Consider the following 26,571-nt stretch of genomic DNA (forward strand, 5'->3'; position numbering starts at 1 on the left):
TCTTTAGCTAAGAGTAATCATGCGAACCTGCCGGTGTTTCAAATATAGTGACAGATACAGATTTTCGTGAATGTTTCAGCCTTTTTAGCAGAACATCTACTGGGCTTAAACCACAACATCAAGGCATCCATTGAAAGTGTTAATATTTTTCAGGGTCTAATCTACATTTATTATTTTCTACAGTAAGATAAAGCTATAGGTGAAGTCATATGATTGATCTATTTTGACTCCCATCTTAACAACATTCAGTGAGAATAGTAGCTTACACAAAACTTGAGATGCAAAAAAAATTGAACAAAATTCCTGTCACAGGACAGGTATCACATGATAGAGGGATCTCTGCTGGCTCAAACTGACCTTCCAGGAATGTGGTCTATATGAATTGATACTTGTGCTGCCTTAACAAACAGCAAAGGACGTCAGCAAAAAGCAGAAGTCCCTGTGAGAAAGTATCTCTCAAAGTCAGCCAGTGCCCTCCAACCATATGTGGATTGTGGCTACTGAATTGTATTTTTATTTTATTTGTGTTACCTTGCAGCATGCAGAGAATGTGTTTGTTGAGCTGGGCTGATCTTCAGTGTGAAAGAACAAGTCAAATACTCTATCAGTGACCTACCACGCCAACACTGAGCAAGGTTAGATTATGCCTTTCTTCCTGGCTTCGCAACCAACTCTACACAAAATGCTGACACAACATGGAGCAGTTGGGAAGTGAAGGAAGGGTTTGGTAGAGAAGGAATATGAATTCATTACTACAGTTAATGTAGGTTCTCTAGTTTGATTACTAGTTTGCAAACAAAAAAAGTGCCTTAAAAGAAGTGTTTTAAAACCCAAAGACTGGGTATATTTTACCAATATCAGGCTTTGTTCTGCGCTCCCAAGAAAAGGCAGCGTTCTAAACTGTTTCTAAATTGCTAGCTCCAAAGCCCAAGTCAGGATGCCAGTGGAGACTTGATACTTACAATTCTAGCCTGCACTGCTCTTGCTTTTCTTCAGGGACTGCTCCAAGTAACATATTTGGAGCTACAAATAAAATATTAACTACAAAGCAAAACAAAGGCATCCTAGCCTGCTTCCTCAGTGACCCACACACAGTAGAATTTTTGTATGTGGGGGGAGGAGAAAGCATGGCTGCCTACTTCTTGCACAGTTCCTGTCAGAGACATGAGTCAAATCTTTCCAGCTGAGCAGAAAGATTTGACTTAGGTGAGACACCTACTCCTCTAATTGTATCCTTCCTACATTTATAATTGTGAAGTTGTTCCTGTAGAGGAATGCAACTCCCATTTTTCTCCCTCTTGGAAGCACATTTTTAAATAAATTGCTTTCTCTCTTTTAGCCACATAAGGAGAATCAGTTCTTTAAAACACAGAAGATGGTCAGATTTCAAAGAACTGCTCCCCCTCATCTTCAGTTATGAGAAGTCTGGAAGTTACATATTTTAAAGTCTTTAAATTAGGCTTTTTGTTTTTGTTTAATCTACTTTCATCTGTCCACTTGTTGGAAGATCAGATTTACACAATTTTATGTCTTTCCACAAGAGAGGGAGGGAGGGAAAAAAAAGAAACCAATCACATATGGATTCAATGTGCTTATCCTCCTAGGCATATCCCAGTAGGGTAAATGAACATGCCTGTTAGAAATACAGTTTTGTAAGCAGGCAGAATTTGTTTTGTCACAGACAAATATATTTTGATAGCTCACCTCGTATCTGTGCATCACACTCATTCCTTGTCTATCCAGTTGCTGTAGACAAGCAAACAAGAGGAAATATTTCAAGGAAATACTGAAGGAAGGCATTTAGATTTGTCTCAAGTTAATAGCACTGCCATTAAGCTGGCAAATAGGTGAGAGTGCTACCTGTGAAATCCAGTTCTAGAACAACTGCTCCTTCAGTAAACTGATTAAACCACCTTGATAATAAGTTCTCTCTCTGCAAAGTCCAGACAGGTTGGAGCTTTACATCCTACATATTCTTTCACATATTTTCTCCTCCATATTCTTGTTCTTCATATTCAGAAATCTAGAGAAAAACCTCAACCACCTTTAAAAGCGACAGACTTTTAAAGTATGAAATGTAGGTCACCTAGATTTTATAAACAGATATAATATAGGCCTGGAATGAGAATTACAGCTACTTTGTACTAGAATCCAGACAGACCATCAAACCTTAACCATCAATTGTGTTCCAGTAAGACAGAAATTTAGCAGCTATCCAAGTCTAGCTGATTATACACTTCTTTGGCCTTATTATTTTAATCTGAAGCTCCCTTAGCTGTTTGCAGATCTGCTTCTCATCACTGTTAATACAGACCCGAAACCAAACCAGCGAGACATGGCTTGCAGGCACTGCTGACCTCACCGAGGTTCAGCACACAACACTGCAGCTCATTTGAGCACATGTGATTCAGACTCCCCAGACTTCAGAGCACTGCTCAGAGTCACATGGATACTCCAAAACTCCAAGAGTGGGTCTGAGAGCCTAACTCTCCCTCTCCTGCCTGAGGCCCTCCACTCTCTTTAGATGTCAAGAGCAGCCTTAAGTTTTGCAACTCCAGCTTCTCAGTGAAACAGTTGTAAGAAAAGTAATAGAGAAATACCCCACAAACTAGTTCCCTAACTCTCAGCTCAGATATGTTGCTGATAAAATAAGAGTTTCACCCTGAGCAAAGCAGACTGTTCTCTAGATGTTAAGTGATGTTATAATCACTTATTTCTGCAGAAATGCTGGAAAAGTGAAACAAAGCACATCCTTCTCTAAAGAACAGCTGAGAGAAGCTTCTATACACAGAATTATCTGGGGTTGGGGATCTCAAACACAGGCAGGTGTAAGAGAACTCACTATACAGGCAGCAGCATAAGCTGCTTCCCATTAGCTAGCTCAATTTCAATCTTCAAGGTCCTAAAAAGGACTCACCAGCACCGTCTCCTCCAAAGAAACTCAAACAGTCTAATACAGATAGCATTATTAACAGTAGTTGAATGAAGGTTTGTACAAGGCAGAAGTGATTTATAGCTGTCAACACACCTTCAACAACACAATCAATGGCATGATTGCATCAACAGATAAAAAAATCTGTTCTTTAAAGTCAAAAGGCTAACAAAGATGTTTCCAAACACAAATGTAGGTCCTTCCATTAACTCAAACCAAAAAGAATACTATCTAGCAACTGATACAATTAACGAAGCAGTGTGTTAAACTAGCATAGAGAGGAGCTTTCCTAGCCAATCAATAACAGTGGGCTAGATGAACTAGGAAAGAAATGAGAGCATTAATATAACAGCAGCATCCTGCCCATGCATTATGAGTGAGATACTTAATATATGTATTTCCTCTTGAAACAGATCAGTTTTATTACTTGGAAAGTGAGGATGCAATAATTCAATCTTGAAGAAATGTTCAAGATTTTTGTTTTCATCCATGCTACTTCCTATAAACTCTGGTGTATTATGAAATCTTGGCTGCACAAAGTTATCTAATATAGGAAGTCCTGTATTTCTCCAACAAGTTAAAGGGCCAGCTTGTAGCTGGATGGACCCGTTTCCTCTCAACTAATCTTCATCTCATCTCCATCTCTGTAGTAGTATTCCCACTTTGCTTGCATGTTAGCAGAAGTGTGAACCAGTTCTGAGGTACCTCCTGAAGTAGCCTCGTGATCTGAAATGAAATTAATTTCCTCTATTAATCTCATTCTGAAAACCAGAGTATCTACACACCTCCAGGTTAACCAAGAAGAATTCAAATCCGTTGATGCCTCTCACAAATGCTTATCATTTCCAGGCAGAAGTGCAAAACCAAGTCAACTGCTTAGATGGAAACCCACGCATTTAGGGTCAAGATTCCTGTCTCTCCCCCCTCCTTCCTAACCAAGATGATAAATTGCAGCCTAAGAGACATGTTCAACATCTCACTAGCACTACAGGTGCCTAAGGTTGCAGGTTTCTTCCCATCTGGCCAGGAAGTTCCTGCAGCTCACAAATTCCAATAGAAAGCTGGACAGGTATCACACACGGGGGGAAAAAAAGCTAGAAAATAGTTCCTAAGTCCTTGGACTCATTTCAGGAAACACATTCAAGATGCCCATAGGATCCAGACCCTGAAAAAAAATCTATGGACTGCAAAAGTAACTGAATGGTTACAGTTCGGTCAGATCTACAGAAGGGATGGAATCCAGCTGTGTCCCTACCAGAACTAGAAAAATGCTTGGCTGGAGCTTTTCAGAGCAAAGCTCCTGTTCCTGAAGCCATGCAGCAGTGGAGCTAAGAGACATTTGGACTTAGGTGCTACTGCCATGCCAAGGCCCATCTATTACTCAGACTTTAGCAATCTAAATTTCAAAATACAAAAGACAGCAGGACTGCAGATAACTCTTCTGGCACATCTCCTATCTATGCATGGGCAGCTTGCTGTTAGCATGCCTTGGGGAGGAGACACGGAAGGAGGAAGAGAAGGTGCGGAAGGGGAAAGATGAGATTAAGGAATCACTGAGTCTAGCACAAGACAGTTAATTATGGTCAGCAACTTTCACAATACTCCAATTTCAATCACTGACTTTATGTTTTCAGCTGACAGAAAAACCTTTTTTTTCATCTTGGAGCCTCAGTGTCTGTCACAGGTTGGCAGCTGCCTCTGGAAGACCAAGTTAGAAGCCATCAGACTGAATTAATTCACTGAGTAGATTTTAGGAAATAAAGCATGAGAACTTTTACAGAGTTGGTTTGTTAACTTTAGGTCGTGGGAATACCACCCTGAAGTACAGGAACTTTTCAATAAGGCAAAATTGAAATTTTTGTTCCTGTCTGTTGAGATCTTAAGAAATTGTTTCTGGAAGAAAATACAAAATATAACTGAAAAAAATGAAAAAACCCAATCTGTGCCACTAACCTGTGCTACAAATACCAGCTTCTAGAATTTGTCTTGCAAAACAAAGATCAAAATTTTAATAAAAACTGACATACTTTACTGTCCAGAATTCATTTGACGTTTTAACATTAAAATAGTCATTTCTGCATGCACTCTACATCCTGCACAACATAAAACATATGTACCAACACTAGCCACATGTTGTTCATGACTACCTCCCTTCTGATACTTCATATACTTTACATAATTTGTGAATCAAGTTGTATTTGCTTGGTATACACACACATTTAAAAAAATGGAAAATGGCGGAAAAGGGAAAAAGGATTGAAAATCCCAGCAGCCTAATTAACCCCTAGTTTGAATACCTCAGTTAGGTGGCTAAAAAATACTAGCATGAAAGGAAGTACTGGTATTTTAAAATGTGCAGAATCTTATTTACATATCTAAGACATACAAGGGACAAGGGGAAGTTGCAAGGCCACAGCTTCTGTCCCTGCTAAAAAATTCAAGCTTCAGTGAATACTTGATGCAATCCTTGCTCAGCAAACACCTCAACCTGCTATCTTAAAATGTCCTTTAGCTGCCAGGACAAAACTGGTGAATACAGAGTGATACTATCTGTACTTGCCACGGAAGATCACTGCTAACAATACACATGAAGGAAGGAATGGCCATGGTGTGTGGGTGCCACAAACCTACCAAATGAGTAGGCAGAGTCGGAGTTAATTCCCATGAATCAATCTGAGACACTCACCTCGAGTGGAGCCACCACCATTACTGAAATTTTACACAAAACATGCACAAATGCAACTTACAGCATTGTGTGATCTTCTGGATGTTAGAAGTTATGCGCTGGGCTAGTTGATTAGGATCCCCAAAACCTGGTCCATACGACATGGCTGAGTAGATGTGCTGTCACGGTCATCCACAACAGGAAAATGACAGACAGCCTCTACCTACAGAAAACAATAGTTATGTTTTGGTCATTGGATTATAAAGGCCTTAATCTTCTTAAAGAATATGTGGGAGAAAATTAAAGAAAACTCCATATATTAATGTTTACCCTCTCTGAAAGCACTGTACTTCAAAGATAGAGTTTATCCTTTGTCAAACTTCTTACATATTTTCCCCACTATAATCAAAGAGTGTAAGTTTCATTGCATTGACCATTCCAGTAAAAAAAGTTGTATTTTTAATCTGAAACTGCCAAACCCTCTGAATAATTACATCCCAAACCAATTATATTATTATTTACATACCATATATCACCCATCCCACCAATAAAATCCAGCATAAGTAACCACTGGAAAAAAACCTCAGCAGATATCACACAAGACACCATAAAAAAAGGCAGCAACCAGCTTTCTCCAAACACCAACCATTTGTATCAACTTCAGTTTTAGTTTAATCCAGTGCCACCTAAGTTCTATGAATCAGCACTTTATCCTGTTTCAGCTGCTGTGTTTGTTGACATGAATTAATTTTTTGACAACTTGGGTATTCAAAAAAAATTTTAGGGGTGTTTTTCCATCCATACAGATCAAATTTCAGCACAAGCTCACATGCTTATATCCTGAATCGAAATTAACAAGACATAGATTACAATACCTGTGCAAAACAAAACTGGTAGTTTATCTGTTCTGCAGCGAGAATGCAGAATAATCGAGTGCAACACATCCGACACAATCCCACAATCTCATCCAGGCTGCGCTTTCCTGCACATAACTTTCACAGCTTGAACATTTTAACTTCACCATTTCCCCACATTTCCACTGTTCAACCCAAACCATGTGCCTTCCAAACAATGCCCTCTCCTCCTGGCCCATCAGCTTCAGTTAAGAGACACCATTAAAACTCAGTTTCAGGTATAGAGGAAAAAAAAAAAAAGCACATTTACTGTGTGAGAAGAAGGAAATGAAAAGGCCAACTGATTTGTCAAGTATGCTACAATGACAGCAGCTGTGCTACAATTTGCAAACTCAAGTCCTTAAAAACTTTTTTTTAAAATACAAACAATTAACAGCCCTTGTTGCCAAATATTTCCTTTCACCTTTAGAAAAGCCTGTATTAACACAGGCAGCAATACCCTGGCTGTTTTAAAACACAACTGACTTCATATCACTGTCATATGAAATCATCTCTAGTGGAACCAAGACACGGTTCTGGTCCTGACATGGTACATCCCACTAAAACTTCACCAGGGATGTAACTACAGAGGTCAGGGTCACCCTTGCTGCCCTGCAGGTGACATCACCTGTGCCCCATGAAAAAGCTGCTGCTACCACGAAGACAAACTCTGCATGATTTCGAAATGGCTGCTTCACTACCATCCCAAGCCCTGCTTGGAGTCTTCAGGCCCTAGTAATGAACAACCTGACTGCAGATGAGGCCACAGGGAGTGCATCTGCACTCTTCTACTTGCTGCACCATTGCCTGAGAGTCACGATAACTGTCTGCACTGTCCTTTCCTTTGTCTGTACCACATGCAGATTCAAGTTATTTTGACTAAAGTCTGGAGTCAGTCAGCCAGCCAGCCTAAATCCCACTTATCTGGGCCAAGGCTGGAATTACAACCCTTGATTTTTTTGGAAATTCCAGGCAACTGAATTTGTATTGCAAGAGCAAACCCATGCAACCTCTACAGCAAACAAGTGGCTCTATACCTCAGTGCATTGACTAAGTAAGGAAATCTACCAATTCAGTGAAAAATACAATAATAGGCATAAAATCCAAAGAAACCACCTTAAAACTAAGTTTGAAAAAGATTTCTCAGAGCTGCTGACAGGTTTTTTTAAAAGTTATTGCTATTTCTAGCTACCTTAGTATCAAGCTAACTACAATGCTACTGACTAAAAAACTGTTTAGTTAAATATTATAGTTAATGTTAAAAGTTGTTTAACTTCTATGTTTAATGGTAATGTTAAAATGCCACTGCTAAGGAGAAGAGATGGCAAAAAACCAAGCTACCTTGTGTAGAATTAACTGAAACAATATTTCATGATTGGTTTTTCTTCTTTTGTATTCGTATTCACTAAACAGCTGCCTGTAACACTGTTCTCAGGAATGCTTTTACAATCAAGAGATATACACTAAATATTTCATCCAAGTCTTGATAAAAGTAGCTACTGCTTTTTTTGTCTTGCAAATTTCTACAGCTAACTGTAAGTATCTTTAAAGAAGCTATACTCCACTACACTGACAAGCATGCAGGTTGTTCAATACATAAGACTTAAGAATTTTTCAACTTTCTACTACAGCCAAACACAATAGATAGCAAGAAGATGTTCAGATAACAGAGTACAAAATCCACAGGCTATAGCTCACCTTTTCATCTGCACATGTAGGTCTCTCTAATTGTTGATACAATTCATGTTATCAACTCACATACTTAAGAACTGAGACTTACAGTAAACTTGTACGATAGCCACGTAAATTCACTGATGGTTTACTCCATGCACATTCTTCTGCTAACAGAGCAATTCCTGAGTATGTCAGTATAAAACAGAGAGGTGACAGAGTAAGCGACTGTCTGGGGAACAGACAGAAAAAGAAGTAAGAGGACAGCAATCAGCTGTCATCACCTCCCAGTCTTCACCACACTTTCTCCCTCTAGTTCTCACAGTAACATGGGCATTTGAACCAGATGAACACTCTACTTCCATTCACAACTCATTCACTTGTGAGTGCTGAGTTACTCAAACTCAGAAAACTCTTGTTTTCTGAGTTTTCCCCTGAGTTTTCTTGTTTTCTGAGTTTCTCCCTCTAGTTCTCACAGTAACATGGGCATTTGAACCAGATGAACACTCTACTTCCATTCACAACTCATTCACTTGTGAGTGCTGAGTTACTCAAACTCAGAAAACTCTTGTTTTCTGAGTTTCTCCCTCTCGTTCTCACAGTAACATGGGCATCTGCACCAGATGAACACTCTACTTCCATTCACAACTCATTCACTTGTGAGTGCTGAGTTACTCAAACTCAGTTACTCTGAAAACACAGATAAGCTGAGCCCTTGGAAAGTCAACTGCTAATGACCTAGACAAGGTCAGGGTTTCAACCACCAGGAAAAAAACAGGCATGCACCAAGCACTTCTTTCCATCCAGGGTGATGGGAGCATTCATCAAGACACTGAATTTCCATTGAAATTACCCCTTTTCACTTTCACAGCATTTAACTCCTCTGTCGTGATGCATTTGGTATGACTGGCTGCACAACTTACAAAACAGGGAAGTTAAAGGCCTGCTGCAGTTGCAGGAAGTACACTTCTCCTTCAAACTGGAACCGAGCTGCACTTGAGATAGTCTTCAGTTCCTCTAAAAGTTTCAGTCAGGTGTGAGTTTCTGATTGCACATTTTATCTTCTGCTCAACATCACTGCCTCTGAATGGGAGTATATCTAGTGCCAATTCAGCTTGTCAAGCTACTGTAGAAGTCCAAGGAACTGAGTCTACAGGCACAAATGAAATGAAAAGTCAGAACGTTTTATTAGCACTAACTAAAGCAGGACCTCACTGTACATTGTGGTTTAAGGACTACAAAGGTCTGAATATATTTGTCATAATTTCTGCATTAACTAGATCCTACATCATGTGGTCACACCAAAACAAAAAATGAACCTTAGTACCAACATATCTTCTAGAAAGGTGTTTGTCAGGCATAAGAAAAAATCCACCTACCCATTGACTATGAATGTAGAGACAAAGTCCCCATATCTAAGCAGCTCCCCAATGTCATTGCTGAAAGCTCCATCAGGACAAAAGGAAGTGATGTGACAAGCACTGCACATGTCAGATTTCACAGCAGTCACACAAATATTTTGCCGACTCCAATAAGATACAGTTTATAAGCACCTAATCCATTTTGTATTTTCTCATTTAGATATTTGAAGAATTCTCCTTCTCCCAGAAATCTAGCCCAGATACATTAGGATAAGAACCCTTAAGCAATAGTTTTACTGTTTGAGCAATATTATAGCACTAGGACCTAGAATGTTTACATGGACCCTTAACTTTCAGAAAGCAAAAAATACACACTGCATTCCATAGAACACTTTAAAATTTAAATCTGACCTGATTTTATGCCTTTAAGTATCCAGAAACAAGTCATGGGCTTTCCTTGCGGGATATTTTTTTCCCTAAAGAAAGGTCACAGTAACAAAGTTTCTCCTAAACAATATGTGGCTTCCTTTATAAACTACCCCTCCCAAAAAAAAAAAAAAGTGCAAAATTCTTCAAGCAGGGTGAAAACTCAGGCAAAATGATGAACTGCTGAAAAACTTGGGCGAAAATTTCAGCAAGTCACAATGTTAGCTACAGAAAAGGTAAGGACCTCCTGCTACAGCACCTGAGGGGTTCTCATATCAGAGAATATTCCCTCTCATAACAGAGGGATTCTCTTAGCAACTGACTTAATTAGATAAAGGTGAGCATTAAATTTGTCATTATTTTTGCTAGGGGATGAGGGAGGTTTAATTTTTTCCTGGACTTATGTCTCTTTTTCCTTTATACCGCAGCTAAAATATTTATAGACTGATATTACATTTCCCACTTTCTGTTTTTACAGCTCCTAATGTGCTGAAATCCTGGTCCACAGGCAGGCTGTAGGCACCCATAATACAAAACACACCGTGGAGCATAATAAACAAGCAAACAAAGTAACAGTAAAATTAAATTATTCTTACCTTCTTAAAAGAAAAGTTTCCAGACTTATTTTTTTTAATCCTCTACTTTCAGGTAGAAGTCAAACTTAAATCCATATGTGGTAGGAAAAAGCAAAGTTTATTTCAAACTGCATCAACACTAACAGAAAATATGTCAAAAGGTAATTGCCTACCTTCTTTGTACAATTCTCTTAGCCTTGCCACCTTACTGATGCTGAAACCTACCAAAACGAATCTCACATCATCTAACAGCTGTATGTTTGGGTTTTTCTGAAATAATTATTAGATTGTGACACTGGTCAGTGTTTTAGCCATTTTTCCTAAAAATGATTCTGTTGAACAAAGATGCAGTTTAAAGCAGCAACATTTAAACTGCTCAGAATGAAAAACTAAATTACAGAAGCCTGAAATTCTATTAGGCCTAACGCATCACCAAAGCTTAGCATATATGGATAAAAATTAACATGCTTACAATTGTCTGATTCATCCACGCTGATATTTATGATGAACTAGGTGAAGGAAGTGCATAGCTTTCACAAGCCTAAGAGAACATATTAGTGTTTGGCAAAATGCCTTAAGTAAGAGAATTATGTTTCCTAGGAGCGCACAAGGCATTTAAAAGCCTTACAGACGAAGCAAAGACTAGGAAAATGAACACTGGGAACTGGAACTATGGGAGAAAAGAGGGAATGGGAAGTCAGAAAATGGACCTGATGACCATTTCAAAGTGCCGAGTTTCTTGTGCAGCTGGTTGGCAAACAATATCTCATGGGAAAAAGAAGATGGGTGAGAAGCCTGATTCATGGTAGCTTGTTCGCTACCAACAGATCAAGCGCATGGAGGGAGAAGTTACCTTTGCACAAAATCTGATTGCAACACATTCCAAGTCTCTCTGAGGCCTACCAGGGTGCTACTGACTACATATAGCTCATGGTCTCTTTTCTTCTCCTCTCTCAAGGGTTTCACTTCAGTGTAAGCCACCAAGAAAAGTGCTACCTCACATTCTTCCAAAGACTACAAAAGGCGTCATCATGAAGCAAACACAGACACAGGTTATAACAACGCCACCATTTAGCACCACTTTCTTCTAATTTTGACATATTTTAACTCTTTTTTTGGTCCCCTTTTCCTTCTTTTCCATGAAGAGCAATTGCACAATCCCCAGGCTCCAAGCAGAAGGGCTGCACTGCCGGCAAAGCACAAGCCTGTATAATATAATGACTCGTCAGGAGGGCTCCACTCGCCCTGCTGGCACAGCCCTCTGCTTTTGAACGGCTTGTGGAGGGGATCACAGCACAGGAGCACATTGCTTCTGCCCAAGTATGCTGAGATTTTAACACCGAGCGTCTTCAATTAAGACGTATTGCATGCAAAGCGGAGTGAACCTTCCACTGACTTGCTGAGTTTGAAGAAGTGCCCTTTTCTGAGGCAGCGCCGAGTGATTCACCAGGAAAACAGCGATAAGGTCGGGCCGGGGACCGGCGCGCCAGGCCCGGGCTCACTATTTACATCGGCCACTTTTATAATGCCCCCTTCTCCCGCTGACATGCTCACCTCGGACCTGGAACAGCAAGGGGAGCACTTCCACAAGGCGGGGGTGCCCGTCCTACCCTCCAGTTCCACACCAGCTGCTATAAAACACCGCCGTAGGCCCCGACCCTCCCCCGAGAGCATCGCCAAGCCCAAAGCCCTGGTACCGTGGGTGTCACAGGGAAGGGTGCGGGGAAAGGAGCTGCAGCTGACACGACCGACCGCGCTCCAGCACCGCGCTGCCCTCGCAGCCCCGGCCCTGCCACCTCCGCCTCGCCCACAGCCGTCCGGCTCGCCCCAGAGCCGGGCACGGGGGCGCGGCCCCGGCTCCAGCGAGGCCCTTCCCGCCGCCCTCCGACAGGCTCCCCGCGCCTGACAGCCCCTTCCCGGCTGGCCGGCCGCCGCCCGGGTCCCCCCTGCCTGCGGCGGGCGGCACCCCCGGTGCCCCAGCGGAGCTCCCGCGGCTCTTACCCGGGCCCGGCGAACCAGCTCCCAGGGGTGCGGCTGGGGGCGGGGGCGGCGCAGGGCGTGGAGGGGCGGGCAGGCCCCGGCTCCGCCCGCCCCGCCGTGACGGGGGAGGCGGGGGAAGGCGCGGCCTCGCCCGGGCGGCTGCGAGAGCGGGGCCCGGCGGTCCCCGTCGGGCCGCTCCACCCGGGCCTGCGGGGAGACCCTGCTGCTGACGGGCCCCGGGGGCTGCCGAGGGGAAAGGGGCAACCCCGGCAGCCGCAGCCCTATGCGATTGGAAAAAGTGAGGGTGAAGGGCGGAGAGTGTCACTCAGGGTGTTGCATGGTTGCTGTTGCATCCGGAAGCAAGGGGAAAACATGGGGAAGGATACAATATTACAGTGAAAAATACGACGTTACTTTGTTAATTGCCTGCTTTGCCCTCTCTGCCTTCTGCTTTGGTTGTTACTTCTCTAAAGGGGTATGTACAATTCAAAGAGAGTGCGTGGTAAATTGTAGATTGTAGAAATTAAAGATGCAGAGATTCACAATATACAGCTGGGATGGGGGGCAAGAGATGCCAGGAGCACGAAAAATGAAGGATGAATTCACGCGGCTGCCGGTACCGGGCTCGGGAGGACAAGGAGGATGCAGTAGCCGCAGTACCAGGGCTCCTCCTGGCCCAGCTACCTGAGAAGTGACAGGTGAGCTTCCAGGCTGCCTGCACAGCATTTGAGGCATTTCTGCATCCTCCTCACCTCTTCAAAGGGACAATGACAGAGACGCTCCCCGGTGGCCCGGGGCTGAGCTGCTTCGTCTGCAGCATACCCCCGTGCGCATTAAATAGCACAGAGCAAACAGCCCGCAGACCTGATTGCTGGGAATGCCGCCTCCTCCACACAGCCCAGCCTCGCCTGAGGAAGAGCTGCAGACACTGGGAACTGCAAGTTTAATTCTCCCTCATCATAGATCTTGGTCGTTGCTAAGATTTAGAAATAGCTGAAGCAGTGAAACATGTACTAGGCATCCTAACCCAATAATAACAGAGAAGTCTAATAAGCTGCAAACACAAACAAGTGTCAAGTTAAAGGCCTGAAATAGGCAAGACTACACTTTACCTCGCATGGGTGGTTCTTGCTGGGTCTCAAAACATGCTGAAAGGAGAGACAACATAGTCTCCGAGATTTACATGCCTATATAGAGTTCTGACGTTAATTGGTTGGAAATGCCATTTTATCCCTTTCATGAATTGAAGTTACTAAGGAAAAAGCCGTTCTGATATGTCTTTTTGCTGCAGGAATGCTGTATACATAGCCAATCTATTTTTACCAGGCTATTTTATTAGTGATGATTTTAGCGTTGCTACACGTGCAAGTGTTTCCCCTAAAATCCCACTAGATGGTGCACTAATGAGAGCATAATGCACATTCCTTCCAAATTAAGGGCCTGCCTCGATTATTATTTCTGTCATATAAACTCCATTGATTGACCCAGTCACTCCTGCTTTATAAAACTTCAGCAGAGATCACTGTCAGTTTTCCTCCAGAAAACAGTACATTTTTTACTTTATGATTTCAAAAATTTATTTCCCCTTAAAAAAGTGACCCTTCATCAGTGAGAATACTTTTCCTGCAGGTCACCACTCGGGTACTTTTTTTTAGGATCAGAGGTAAGACCTAGTCCTTGCTGATCAATGTTCATTCTCATCCTATGGCAACAAGGTATCCAAATGCTTTCCTAGTGAAGCTGTGTGCTTCATGAAGAAAATCCTGCTCCTCGCCTGCTGTTAGCTCACATCATAAGCATCCACATTTTACTGTTAATATCTCAAAGTCATGATTATTTAAAGTAACCAGTCAAAGAATAATATAAAAGCCTGAGAGGGGAAAATGCATTATAAAATAAGCTTTTCAATGAAATGTCTGTGCTATAAAAATACCTAAATAGCCTTTGTAATAGAATCATAAAATAATTATAAATGTACAGTTACTAGACTATTGATCATATTTATTGATCAGAACTACTAAGAGCATGGTATGCCCTCAGAATATTTTTGTTAACTCCTATAGAAAAGCCATTGACTGGGAGAACATGCCCTTTTAAATAAAACCAGAAGATTCCCTCAGTTTCCTATTCTGGCAATTGTGCACAGACAGGGGTTGTAAAGAAGCCATGGCTAAGTGTTATCAGAGATGCTGACGCATTTGTGCCTCTAAATGCATTTGATTGACTCCTCTCTAGAGCTCTCATGTCAGCATTACCTGGGAATTGAATTAAGAATCATCATTCCCCTACCTTTCCTGTTTCTTGAGGAATGTAATCTGATTTCAAATGACTGAATTAAATGGGGAAAACTCTGGGCAAAGAAAAGGGGAAATGTTGAGCCCCTGCTATGCACAGTCACTGTGTACCATGGAAGATGCTCTGGATATTTACTGACAGGTCAGAGTGTTGCCACTCGTATTGTCATGTGTGTAAAACGAAAATGAAAAGATGTCCTGTTTGGGGATCCATGCCCAGTATGGTATGTAACACCTGAAAGAGATGGAAGTGAAGCCACACCAGCATGATGTGATTTTGAAAAAACACACTTGAAAAGCCCAGTATCCAGATCAGGACTCACCTTCCTGACTGTATTTCTGCCTCCCACCTCCTGCTCCTGCCTTGGCCCCTAAAGAGCAGACACACAGGCCTGGCAGCGTGGGTGGCACAAGCTCCAGGGCCACCAGTGATGCAGAAATGAGGCACTCATTTCCGTGCAGCTCCCGGGCCAGCGCCATGCATGATGAAATGAAGGGGAGCAGCCCAGCCCTGGCCTCACGTTCCCGATGAGTGTCCTCTTTCCAAGGCATAAGCAGTGCCTAAGCTGTGTGTAATTTACCGTATGGGCCGGTTTCATTCTCTGCTATCACATCTCACTTGTGCACCTCTAGATTTACATAGGAAGAGTAATGTTTTCAGTATTTGGCAAAGAGTCTGGCAGAGCTTCCCAGACAGTTATTACTGATGCATTCCACCATCAGCAAGAATTCCTGTTATCATCACTGTCATCTCTCTTTGCTAATTTAATCAAAATATCCACTCCAGAACCTGAAATGAGATTAAGTTCCTATTATACCCAGGCCTGTACATAATTATGATGGATGATGGTTTCCAGCTTGAACAGATTTATAGGTTAATTATACTGCAGAATGACCTGTAAAACCTCTTTATTAAAAAAAAAAAAAAAAAAAAAAAAAAAGCATTGGCCATTTGCATGTTGTTTAGGCTGGCACTTGCTCTCCAGCAACACTAATTAACATAGTAGCATATGTTTTAAATAAACAGAGAATTCTATTCCCAATATTGATAATGTTTCCTCAAAAAAAAAAAAAAATCACTACCAACTTATTTTCAAATCTTTTTTTGCCTAACAGTTTAATTTTCAAAGACATGTTATACTTTCATCTGCAGTAGTGAAATGAGCTGACATTAATATTTCAAAGCCCAATGTTTAATTAAGTAGTACCTGAAAATACATAATTTCTCTAACTTCAGACAGACCATTGTGAAGCAATTAACATTTATAAAAGGCATAAAATGAAACAGCATTACTTTGTTCAAATATAGAAATACAACCATACAGAAGAAAAAATATTAAAAATTAAAGAATCTATGGACTGCAAGTTCAGCAACTACCTCTGATAGTACCCAATAGATCTTCATTTGGAAAATGAGGTTATTGTTAAGCAACCAATATTCATTATTTTACAGCTCATCATCATCTTTGTCCTCCTCTTCATTTTCAATTCATAATTATCTTAATTGCTTTTAGGAACCATGCAAAATTAAAAAAGAAACTTACACAAAGGAATCCTGACAGAATTTGTCTAGGTAAACCAAACAGATATCAAAGGTAAGGGGACAAAGAGCAGAGCTATAAAGGTAAGGAAAATATTGTTTAATGATTTTTCCAAAATGTAGTGTCAGAAAATCTTGGCTACTCCCAGAATTTTAGCCGTATTTCCTCCTCGCTTACCTGCTCTGCCATTGCTTCTGCACGCATCAGTACTCCAGGTTCTGCTTTTCCCTTTCTCCATCATTCCAGCCTGTAGTTTAGCCGAAAAGGAGATCTAGCAACAATCATGAGATATTATGGTACAATTCTCACATAGCAGCATAGATGGTGGTCACCCACCAAGGGACTAAATGTTGTCCACTTCCACAGAAGAAAACTATAAAAGCAGATTATGCAAAGGGACTCAAAAAAAAAAAAAAAAAAAAAAAAAAAAAAAGAGTGACTAATTGACTGCATTCATGGCATATACATTCTATAATCGGTTGAGGACTGGTAGAAAATATCTCAAAAACCGATTAGCAACTTCATGAATGTTCCCTTTCTCTATAGCCTTGGCTGCTGAGTTCAGAGCAAAAGTTGTCCCTGTAAGTTATTAAAGGTGTCAATGTTGTTAAGCTGCCCCCAGGACATGACTCAGTTTGAGGCTTGCAGATTTCTGCACAGCTAAATGTCAAAACTTCTGTTATGTGCTTTGATTAAGCCTGATGCCCCATTTTAGATACCCAGATGTGTCTCACCTGGCTCTCAGCTATTGTGCAGACATCTCAGGTTCCCTATTACACCTTATGTGACATTTGGCAAATTATTCATATTTTCTGAATAGCCACTGATCACTAGAACTGGAATTTAAACAGTCATTCCAACTGCAACTATAATCAGGACTTTAGACACTTACCAGAATTATAAAAGCCTACTTATAAATTTAAGAGTCTTAGTCTCAAAACTCATCCCATAGTCTAGGTCTTCCAGTGTGAACCACAGCTTTCCTGTGCATTTCTGTGGCAATTTGGCACCAGAACTTTTATTAGAATTCTATTTTGCCCTTCACTCTTCAGCCTGATCCTGTGGGTTTGGTAAACTTATTATAGAAAATCTGCAATTATGGGCAGTATGGGACAGGTTTTTACCTTCTGCTACAACATGAATAGACAGAGGAAAAATAAAAGCAGCTTTGGCTTCTGTTCCAAGAATCAATGAATATTAATCTGGCAAAATGGGGGGACATCAGACACTGGGAGAATGAAGTAAGATTGAATTACACTCCAATTCCAAGAACAAGGCTTCCTATAAATCACAGTTTAAAACCACTAAAAATTTATGATTACTCTCTATTCAGGAAATCACAAAAACATCACAAAAATATCAGTCTTTCTGGTCTCCTTCCTCCAGATACTCTAATATCAAATGTTTTGAATACCAATATTTTTCCTCTGACCAGACTCTTAACCTTATGGACAAAACCTAAAAGGATTTGAAATAAACAGATGTCAAAACATATTACATAATCTCAAAGTTGTAACTAACTTGTACTAAGGAAGGAAATTGTTCTTAACATTCAAAAAATAATGATAAGATGAAACAGAGGGAAAATAGTTTTACCATTTATTTTATTGCACATATTAAAATATGTAGCAGCTACAACAATCACTTGCACTGATGTCCTACAGAATATCTACCGTGCCATTCCTTTTTCTATTTCTTACATTTGTAGGGCCTGATTCAATTGCCTGCTGCATGTTGTAAAATCTTACCACTTTTCAACAGGCTGTCAGGCATCTGCTGGTCTCTTGCTGTTAGCTGCATGCTCTGCAGCTGGTTTTTTTTTTTTTTTTCTTCTAGTATTTGTACTTTTCCCTCTCTCTTCTCATCTGATCATGGAAAAAGAGACCAATTCACAATTAAGAGAAGGGTCAAATAATGACAATTCACATCTTTCTAATTTGGAACAGGTAGAGGTTTTTTATCACATATTAACTTACAATGTCAAGAATGCCATCACAAAATTTAAAAATGCCCATCATACTGTTCCTTCTCTTCCTTCTTCAGACAAAATTGCTGGGTGCAGTCTCAAACTGAACTTTTGTTGAATGTGCTATGCAGCCCAGCAATCCACAGGAAAACCCAAAAAAAAAAAAGATAAGTGAACTCTCTGATATGGTTCAATCTGCAGTGAAGTCATGCATAGCCAATGTCTTTTTTTATTGAAACTGCTGCACATAACCTCTAAGATCTAAATACCTCTAAGTAACATCTGAATCTCAGTTTCTTAAAATAGAAGACAATTTCAGAGGGTTATGGAAGGGTCATCATCTGTGCCCCTTTACTGTGATTTTTTTTTAGCTCACAGCTAACAAAAGAGCCAGTCTGAGATCTATTTAAAGATAAATAAAATAAATCAGTTTGAGAAAGCTATGGGCTTACTAAAGTGACCTACACTGAGCTAGAACACTCATATCTCAAATCTTCCATCATGTGTATTATAGCCTGTGGTGCTGACTTTTGCTATCCCTTAGTAGTGAGCAGTGACCACATCTGAAGAAGTTGTTTGTGTTTTGTCATTAATGCAGAGTGGTGGGAATGTGTGTAGAGTAAATACTCTCTCAGTTCCTTTTAAGATCCTGCTAGGTGTTACACACCCCATCTCCCAGACAAGGGTTCTCCATAGGATATGTTGTGTAATTTCATATTTCTTGTACAAATGTAAAGATTTGACCTTAAGCTTTGTAGCTGGAAAATTCTAGTCTAAAGCACTTGCAATAAATTCCTCCACCTACTGCATCCTATTTCTGTGTAACTTTTGCTTTTATGTTTTCCTGCTTTTTGTTATATTGATCTGTTTTCTATCTATTGAACTGCTCATCTAGGACACATCTTCTAAAGCTGATTCGATCAGCTTTAGAAGCAGTACCTCTGTAAGCAACTTAAATCATGTTAGAAGTGAATATGGAGAGAAAAGAAATCACTGTCTTCTCCAACTGTAGCATCTTTGTCCAAATCAGTCATTTGTAGAGAAGGATTTAAAAAAGGATAATTTAGTTCAGAAATTCAATAAAAAGAAGATATTTTGTCTCTTATCTTTGAAATTAACAACTTGTATATTTACTTCACTCTAGGATTGTCTTAATACAAAAGAAAATGTTATTTCTTTCAATTTATTGATCTTGTTATCCTTTGTCTCTTTTTTCATTTATGACAGATTTGCAGATATTAATCTCATAATAAAGTGAAAAATACCAATGGTACATCATATTCAAAACATTGTATTTCATAAGTTTTTTCTGACCAAACTTTTTTCTGATTGTGATCCCAAAGAGCAGTTTTTAGTCATTATTGATGAAGTAGAGGAGTTGCAAAATACTGACATAAAATGTCAAAATACACATAGAAAAGAGTTGAATATTTGAATGTGACAGTCTTTAGGTCAACAGTTCCCCACAGAAAAATTAGTTAATAACAGGCATTAAAAGTAATCCGTAAACTGTACAAGTGTTCTGCAGGTACAACCAATACAGCCCTTGCCCAGAGTTTCCAATTCCCTTTGTTGTTTCTTGCAATGAGCAAAACTCAAGTCATCTGGGAATAATCTAACCAAAATAATCAAGGTGTTACCAGGACTTGTTAATTCACATTTCAGAAGAAAAATTAGAAACTCAGGCTATTTTAAGCTGATAGAAAAGGAAGGGAGAGGGGAAGGTAAGGTGGTGTGCTTCACAGTACTGGAAGAACAAAATAATGAAGAATTAATGTACTGAAATACAAGTCACCAATTAGTCCAGCCTGTGGAAAGCACTGAATGGCCTTCAGCCACCTGGATATGGCCCATCCAAAGCTGCCTTTTCACACTGAGCAATATTTTAGTGGTACAAAAAGGGCTGAGATGGCTGAACTGGCCTGGGCAAGGGGTAGGAGAGAGCAAGGTGGGTTGAAGCAGACCTCCACATCCCCCATATTCTGCTGGTTCCAGGCACCAGCACAGCCCTGACCTGCAGCCAGACTGCTAGTCCCAGGCTGTGCAGATACCACCCACTACCTGCAATTTCCACCAAAGGAAGCAGAAATGGCCAATAAAATTGCCTGCAATTCCTTCCTTGCTTGTCCAGTGGTGAATCTGCAGCATTAGAGGTGTTCTGGTCCAGGGCTGCTCCACAGATATTAATCATAATTTTCAAACTCTGTAGAAACACATTTTCTTTCTTTCTGAGTGGACCATGTAACAGTATCTCATTCATGTAACATGACACTGGTCATGTTACATGAATGAGATACTGATTTCTGCTAAATTGTCACAGTGAGAAATAAAAATCACTATCACTAGTATTATGGCTGATTGTTGCACTACTGGTCATGTTACATGAATGAGATACTGATTTCTGCTAAATTGTCACAGTGAGAAATAAAAATCACTATCACTAGTATTATGGCTGATTAAAAAAAAAAAATCAGCCCATAAAATTAAAAAAAGCCATATACACCAGAATGTTTTGCATCACCAAATAGTGTCATCTTCCTTCTGTACTCACACACTAAAATAGCTGCATAGCAGCACCCAGTCATCACTGTGGTGTCCTGTCTGTGGAAAAGGGGTGCATGCAGTAAACACTGGGGTGACATAGCTGAAGCTTTGCCCATGCAATCTTTGACAAATATTATAGGGTTTTTATTTATATTTCATTTATTCCCTTTCATTTCCCTGAGGGAATGTACCCACCTTCCTAAATGATAACTTATTTTTATAAGGAATGCAGTGTATCACATGAAAAGGCAGGCAGTTTTTCCAAAAGTAGGCCATCATACCATAAATCAACCCACATTTAAAATATTTTTCAGCTACAGAATGAAAAATTACTTTTATAAAATCAGGCTGAGATTGGTTTACCATGTCTGCAGTCCTGTGAGTAGGTAAAAATGATGGGAGTGTTTTCAGTTGGAAAAAGTTTTAGCTCTGTTCTCATCCCCTAGTTCATTTGGAAAGATTGGTGTAACCTGGGTGCTAACTTTCAGGCAATGATATCTAAATAACTACCTCCTGTGGTTTAAGCATGAATGTTTCCACTGTCTCATGGATACAATGATTCTTCCGTGTCTTGGCCATGTAACTTGTGACAGTGTACACACAGCAGAGACTCTGGATAATGTATCCTGTACATGTTTCAGTGTGCTGGGTCACTTCCCAGACGGCACAACATTTCTTAGGTTGTTGTATTGTCTTGCTGGATCTAAGTCCACTCATAGGTTACCTGTTACTTTATGTGACAGTAAATGCAAATAAAGAAAAGATAAAGGAACCTATATAAAAATTTGCAAAGTTTTCTGAAAGGAATTCCAAGAGTTGCTAATAAATTTATAAAGAATAGAACAGGAAGGCAGTAGAGTACACTGAAAATAGTAGTCTGAGTATTGCAACTGCAGTGATCATTTTCAAAGTGTTTTCTAATCAAATGATAAAGTATAAATTATAGACCAGCAGGCAGAGCTGAAATAATTCATCCAGAAGGTGTCATTGCACAAGTCCTTAGGTGCTGAGAAGTTAGTAAAAATTTCAACTGGTGCAGAAAGGTAGTCAAGAAGAAGAACAACAACAACAAAACCAACTAATGAACCAACAATAACAGCGAAAAAGCCAAACCAGAACTGTACAAACCAGCTAGTACTTAACCCTGAGAAAACCAAGCTAAAGGTTAATAAGAATAAAGTTTAAAAACTATCTAAGAAAATTACTTCTTTCACAGGGATGGCGGTTTTGGTGATCTAAGGAAATGGGTGGAAGATGGTATAATTAGAGACAAGAGAGAGAAATCCAACAGGAAGGTGAGGTGCTGCACACAACTGCATCACAAGATGTGCAGGGGCTGTAGGAGGGAGCCCCAAGGTACTGGCATGATTTCATGGAGCTGGCTATGCTGTGTGCCATAGCATGACAGTGGGGAAATGTCCGTTTTGGCCATGGAACAGACCAGAAACTTGTTGGGAGACTGGATTTCTGGAGATGATGGGTGGAATCACTCATAGATCTATTTCCACCATTTTGGACAGGATGGTTCCACACCTGTATGTGCACATAGCACAGGGGCAAAGCCCACACGTTGCATTTCCAGGCCCTGAAATCTTAACAAAGTCAGACCAATACTACACCAGCTGTGAGCTCCAGAGCCTGGATGAAGCTGTGATTTGGCAACTTGAGGTATTCAACAAAGTATTGCAACACAGACAGTCCTGAGGGGAAAAAAAAAAACAGATTAAAAAATACTTACACATTGAAGAAAAAGGTCTGTAGGGGAAAGTATTCTAGGGAAAAAGATGTCCTTTAGTACACAATCTCTTTTTTGAGTCTTTTTTCTCCATCCTGTGTTTTGGTAGAAATGGGTAACTAAAAATAAAATGGGTAATTAAAAATAAAAGTGGAAACATTCCTCCTTTCTTACAGGAAAAAATGGAAAGTTCTTGGTTTATATACAGCTAAAAAGATTCATGGCTGTCTTTTGAGAAACTGCACATCCTTTCTAATGTCAGTGTTGGTTGTAACTTCAGCTTCTGAAGATGAAGTTCAGCTTCAGCTTCAGTTCTGTTGCTGCTGCAGCCATTAAGGCTGACACACAACTGATCCAGAAGGAAGATAATTTGATTAGGTTCTGCAAACAGAACAACAAATAAATTACTGTAATATATTGCTGTTATTGCTGTATATGCTGTTTTGTCAGGAATTTCTTGGAACAGTTACTTTCATTTACCTAGTTTTCACTGAAGCTGATTAAAATGTTATAGGGTTTTTTTTGTTAAAAATATTGTAGCTGAGCTGAAAAGTGGATTAAGCACTAATTTACCTGAACTTATCTGACTTCTTTGGTATATTTTAGTTTTCAGTAGAAAAATTAATGCCTGTAAACCAACATTTTTAATTTAAATCTTGAAGAATCAATTTTGAAACTTTATGCCAAAAGATTGCAAAAATGAAACCAATCTATTTCTTGAAGTTTTTAGATATTTAGCTTATTTTTTTTTACCCCGTCTTAATATAATGTGTTGCTGACACTTTTTGTTAAAGCTGTTTTTGCCTGCGGACTCCATAAGAGGTCAAGAAATCCTTCCTCAATGTTTAGGCTGTGATAGAAAATATTAAAATAATAAAATAGAGTTTTACTATTCTGACCACAAGCAGGCACTGCAGAGAATACCTGCGAGTTCCTGATCTGCAAATCATTTGAGGGTAAAAATACAGCACTTTTCTGAATAAAAATCACTGTCTTTGAAGAGAACTCTGAATGTTGCTGTTTGAGGCATTGCAGCAGGGAGGCTGAGAGTCTGAGGGCAGATTTCCTGGGTGGGATACTCTTAACCACATCTAGTTGTCCTGTATATTCAAACTTGGATGTACCAAAAAGGAAAAGGACCATGGAAGAGCTCCTAGACTGAGGCCCTCACCTGGATGTGGAAGCTTGAACTTCCTCCTGAAACCAGAATTGTCCTTCCTCTGAGGGCAACGTCAACTCTTGCTGGAATCAAGACATCCTAACAATTCTGGCTGATTCCCTGAGGAATAAGAACACTGTCTGTATTTCATATAGACCAGAATTCATGCTAAAACAGTTTGCTGTGTAGTGTGGAAAAATAGATTAAAGTATGATAATGCTTTTCAGGGGAAAAAAAAAACAAAAAAAAAACCAAAAAAAAACTCCCCCAAAAAAACCGAAACAAAACAAAACGAAAATCTGACACAGACACTTTTGTTCCCCTGTGTACCAGCAGGTGTGGTCTGTAGAAAAAAATCCCTTTTATTCTGATGCACTAGGTTTTGTGCCAAGCAGTAGGGTATTTTTTAGCAGCAAGTTTAGCACCAGCATCAAGCTTAACAACAGGGAGAACAGCATGGCATGCCACAAAGCCAAATTACACCATCTGACAGATCTGTAAGAGCCCTTGGCCAGAAGAACTACTAAAGACCTACTGACAGGTTGCAAGCTGTTTAGCAAAACTAGCTAAGTAGATACTCTTAACTCTTCTTAACATCCAAGAACATACATTGAACACACAGAAGGACATGACACACTGAAGCCTCACAGACAGGTCAATATTACATCCTCAAGACGTGCTGTCTAAGACAAAAGTTGTCACTGTAGGAAATGTAAGGTACTAGGTTGACTCTAAATTATTTATCCTGTATGTGAATGAAGTACTTTTATAATTTCTTAAATGTCTCCAATTGCATTGTGTGTCACCAGCTAGACACTTACAAGAGCTTTCAGAAATACCTAAATGTTTCTCGTCACCAGCTAGACACTTAATATTTACAAGAGCTTTCAGAAATACCTAAATGTTTCTTTAGAGACAGACACCTAACATTTATGCAGCATTTTATTCTTGTGAAACTAACAGAAGGGATTTAAACTCTGCAAAATTTTTGAGTACTGTGGAAAATACTGCTGGCAGCAAACATTGTGAAGGCACTTTAAAAGGATCTGTAGTTGTCTCTGAGACTAGGGTTATAACTTTTTGTCATCATTTGACTCATGGTCTCACTGCTGGGAGGATATCAGGGACCATATATAATTTGTTAGCTTTCAATAAAAACCCACCACGGCCTAGTTTTAACACAAAGACAAATCTGGCATGCAAATTTCTCTGAACAAGGCAGCTTGAGCTGCGTGCAGACAATATCTGGCATAGCTGGCTGCAACACAATCTCTGCTACAGAGAGTTCACCTCTCCCTGCCATTGCTGACACACTACAGGCCCTATGTATCACCCCCAAACACTGTGTATCTCACATGGCTCAGCCCCAAAAGGAGAACCAGAAAGTTCCTGGTGACATCTCAGATGTCACCCTGGCCACTAAGGTGTTTTGTGAAAGGTGTTGTATGCAAAGGTCGCCCTCTGCTTCCCCAGAGAGCTTACCCCCAGGAATGCACTGCAGGAGCAAAACCAGATTAAAACGAGTTTAGAAACACCTGAGGCATCAGCACAGGCTCTGAAAGTCAGGGCTAGGCTGTGTTGGAGATTCAGCTTTCCAGACCTGAGTCCGTGGCTGCTCAGTTTTCTTGCTCTCCCCATGCACTGCTCTGGCTGCCCTCGTGTTTAATCCAGGGGTCTCCCTAGGCATGCATGGAGCAATGGTATGGGACAACACATTATCTACCTTGTAGGTGACTAAAGACTTTATTGCATCCAGCTCTGCTCTATTCCCTGGTCTGGCTGTTCAGCCAGTGACAATTTTGCACAAAGAGAGAACTTGTGTCAAATTAAAGACCTTGGGGTTTATGTTTCTATTGGGAAAGGTGGGAGCCTTAAACAACATATCAGAGAAGTCTGTGACCTTCCAGGTCCTTGCTGTCTTAAGTGATTCAGGGCTGACATGAAATTTGAATTCTCCAGATCCAAAATAGCATGTGTTCATGTTACCACAGATCCATTTAGAAGTTTTTAGCAAACAAAACAAGCAGCCATCACTGGCATGGCATGCTAGTGCAGATGTGATTAGCCAGCAAGTGGATAAACGTGGATGGCTTTTTGGTAGTCACTCTTTAATAAGGGTAGAGTATACATTGTAGGCATAAGGCAAAAGATAAGTCAGGGGTACAATTCGTAATAAAAACACTTCAGTGCCTTGCATTCAGTAAAGACAGCTCAGTTAATCTTACTTTAAACATGTAACTGCTGTGAATGTTGACAGTGCTTCTTTCTGATTTCAGAGGGAAGTCAGCATGGCAAGGACTTAAGTTAAAGGTTCCAGTTCGGTGTGAAGGTGTGGTGAGCAGTCAGCAAGCATATTTTATAATATCTGGAGCCTGATGTCTAAACAAAGACCAGACAAGCACAGAGCTGAGTGGGAGCCATGCTCTGGTTCCCGAGCACTCCTTCCCAAGTACAAAGCACATGGAAGATAAGGGGTAAAATCCTGATTCTACTGTTTTCAGGGGCAAATATTGACTTCAAGCCAAAATTTCACTCCCATTCTATTTGCTTGGGAGACTATACATCTGCTAATGCCCTCTTCACAAAATGATCCTGGGATACATTCAGTTTAGAGTCATTAAGAGTGAACCCTAAGAAAGACTAGCTGCATAAATACAAGACTAGGTGAAATACTGAGTTTATGGGCTGTATGTAAATAATTTCTGAAATTAAAAAGAATTCTACAGGACTGACTCATAAAATTCATATTACACACATACTGAAACACGAATATTCAGCAATCCACTGTTTCTTCTTAATTTCTAGAGATAGTCTCACTTATAGACTCTA

The 26,571-nt window shown here is 40.2% G+C and overlaps 1 protein-coding gene across 4 annotated transcripts in view; it reads right to left on the reverse strand.

Annotated features, from left to right (window-relative positions):
• The window catches only part of STX7 (syntaxin 7), a 32,059-nt gene extending 19,460 nt beyond the window's left edge, over window positions 1-12,599 (reverse strand). The window contains exons 1-3 of one of the 4 annotated variants that reach the window (XM_041423878.1): window positions 12,078-12,214; window positions 9,085-9,311; window positions 5,680-5,820 (exon numbers count right to left, since the gene is read on the reverse strand). In XM_041423878.1, coding sequence (XP_041279812.1) covers window positions 5,680-5,761 — 82 coding nt within the window. In that variant the 5' untranslated portion in view covers window positions 5,762-5,820; window positions 9,085-9,311; window positions 12,078-12,214. Of the gene's footprint in view, window positions 1-5,679; window positions 5,821-9,084; window positions 9,312-12,077; window positions 12,215-12,473 lie in introns of those variants that run through there. The other 3 variants (XM_041423875.1, XM_041423877.1, XM_041423874.1) reach the window with 3 other exon arrangements.
• Between the last annotated feature and the right edge of the window lie 13,972 nt (window positions 12,600-26,571).

This window comes from Onychostruthus taczanowskii, unplaced genomic scaffold (genome assembly GCF_017590055.1).
Source record: "Onychostruthus taczanowskii isolate IOZ18803 unplaced genomic scaffold, ASM1759005v1 scaffold8, whole genome shotgun sequence".
Classification (NCBI taxonomy): Eukaryota; Metazoa; Chordata; class Aves; order Passeriformes; family Passeridae; genus Onychostruthus; species Onychostruthus taczanowskii.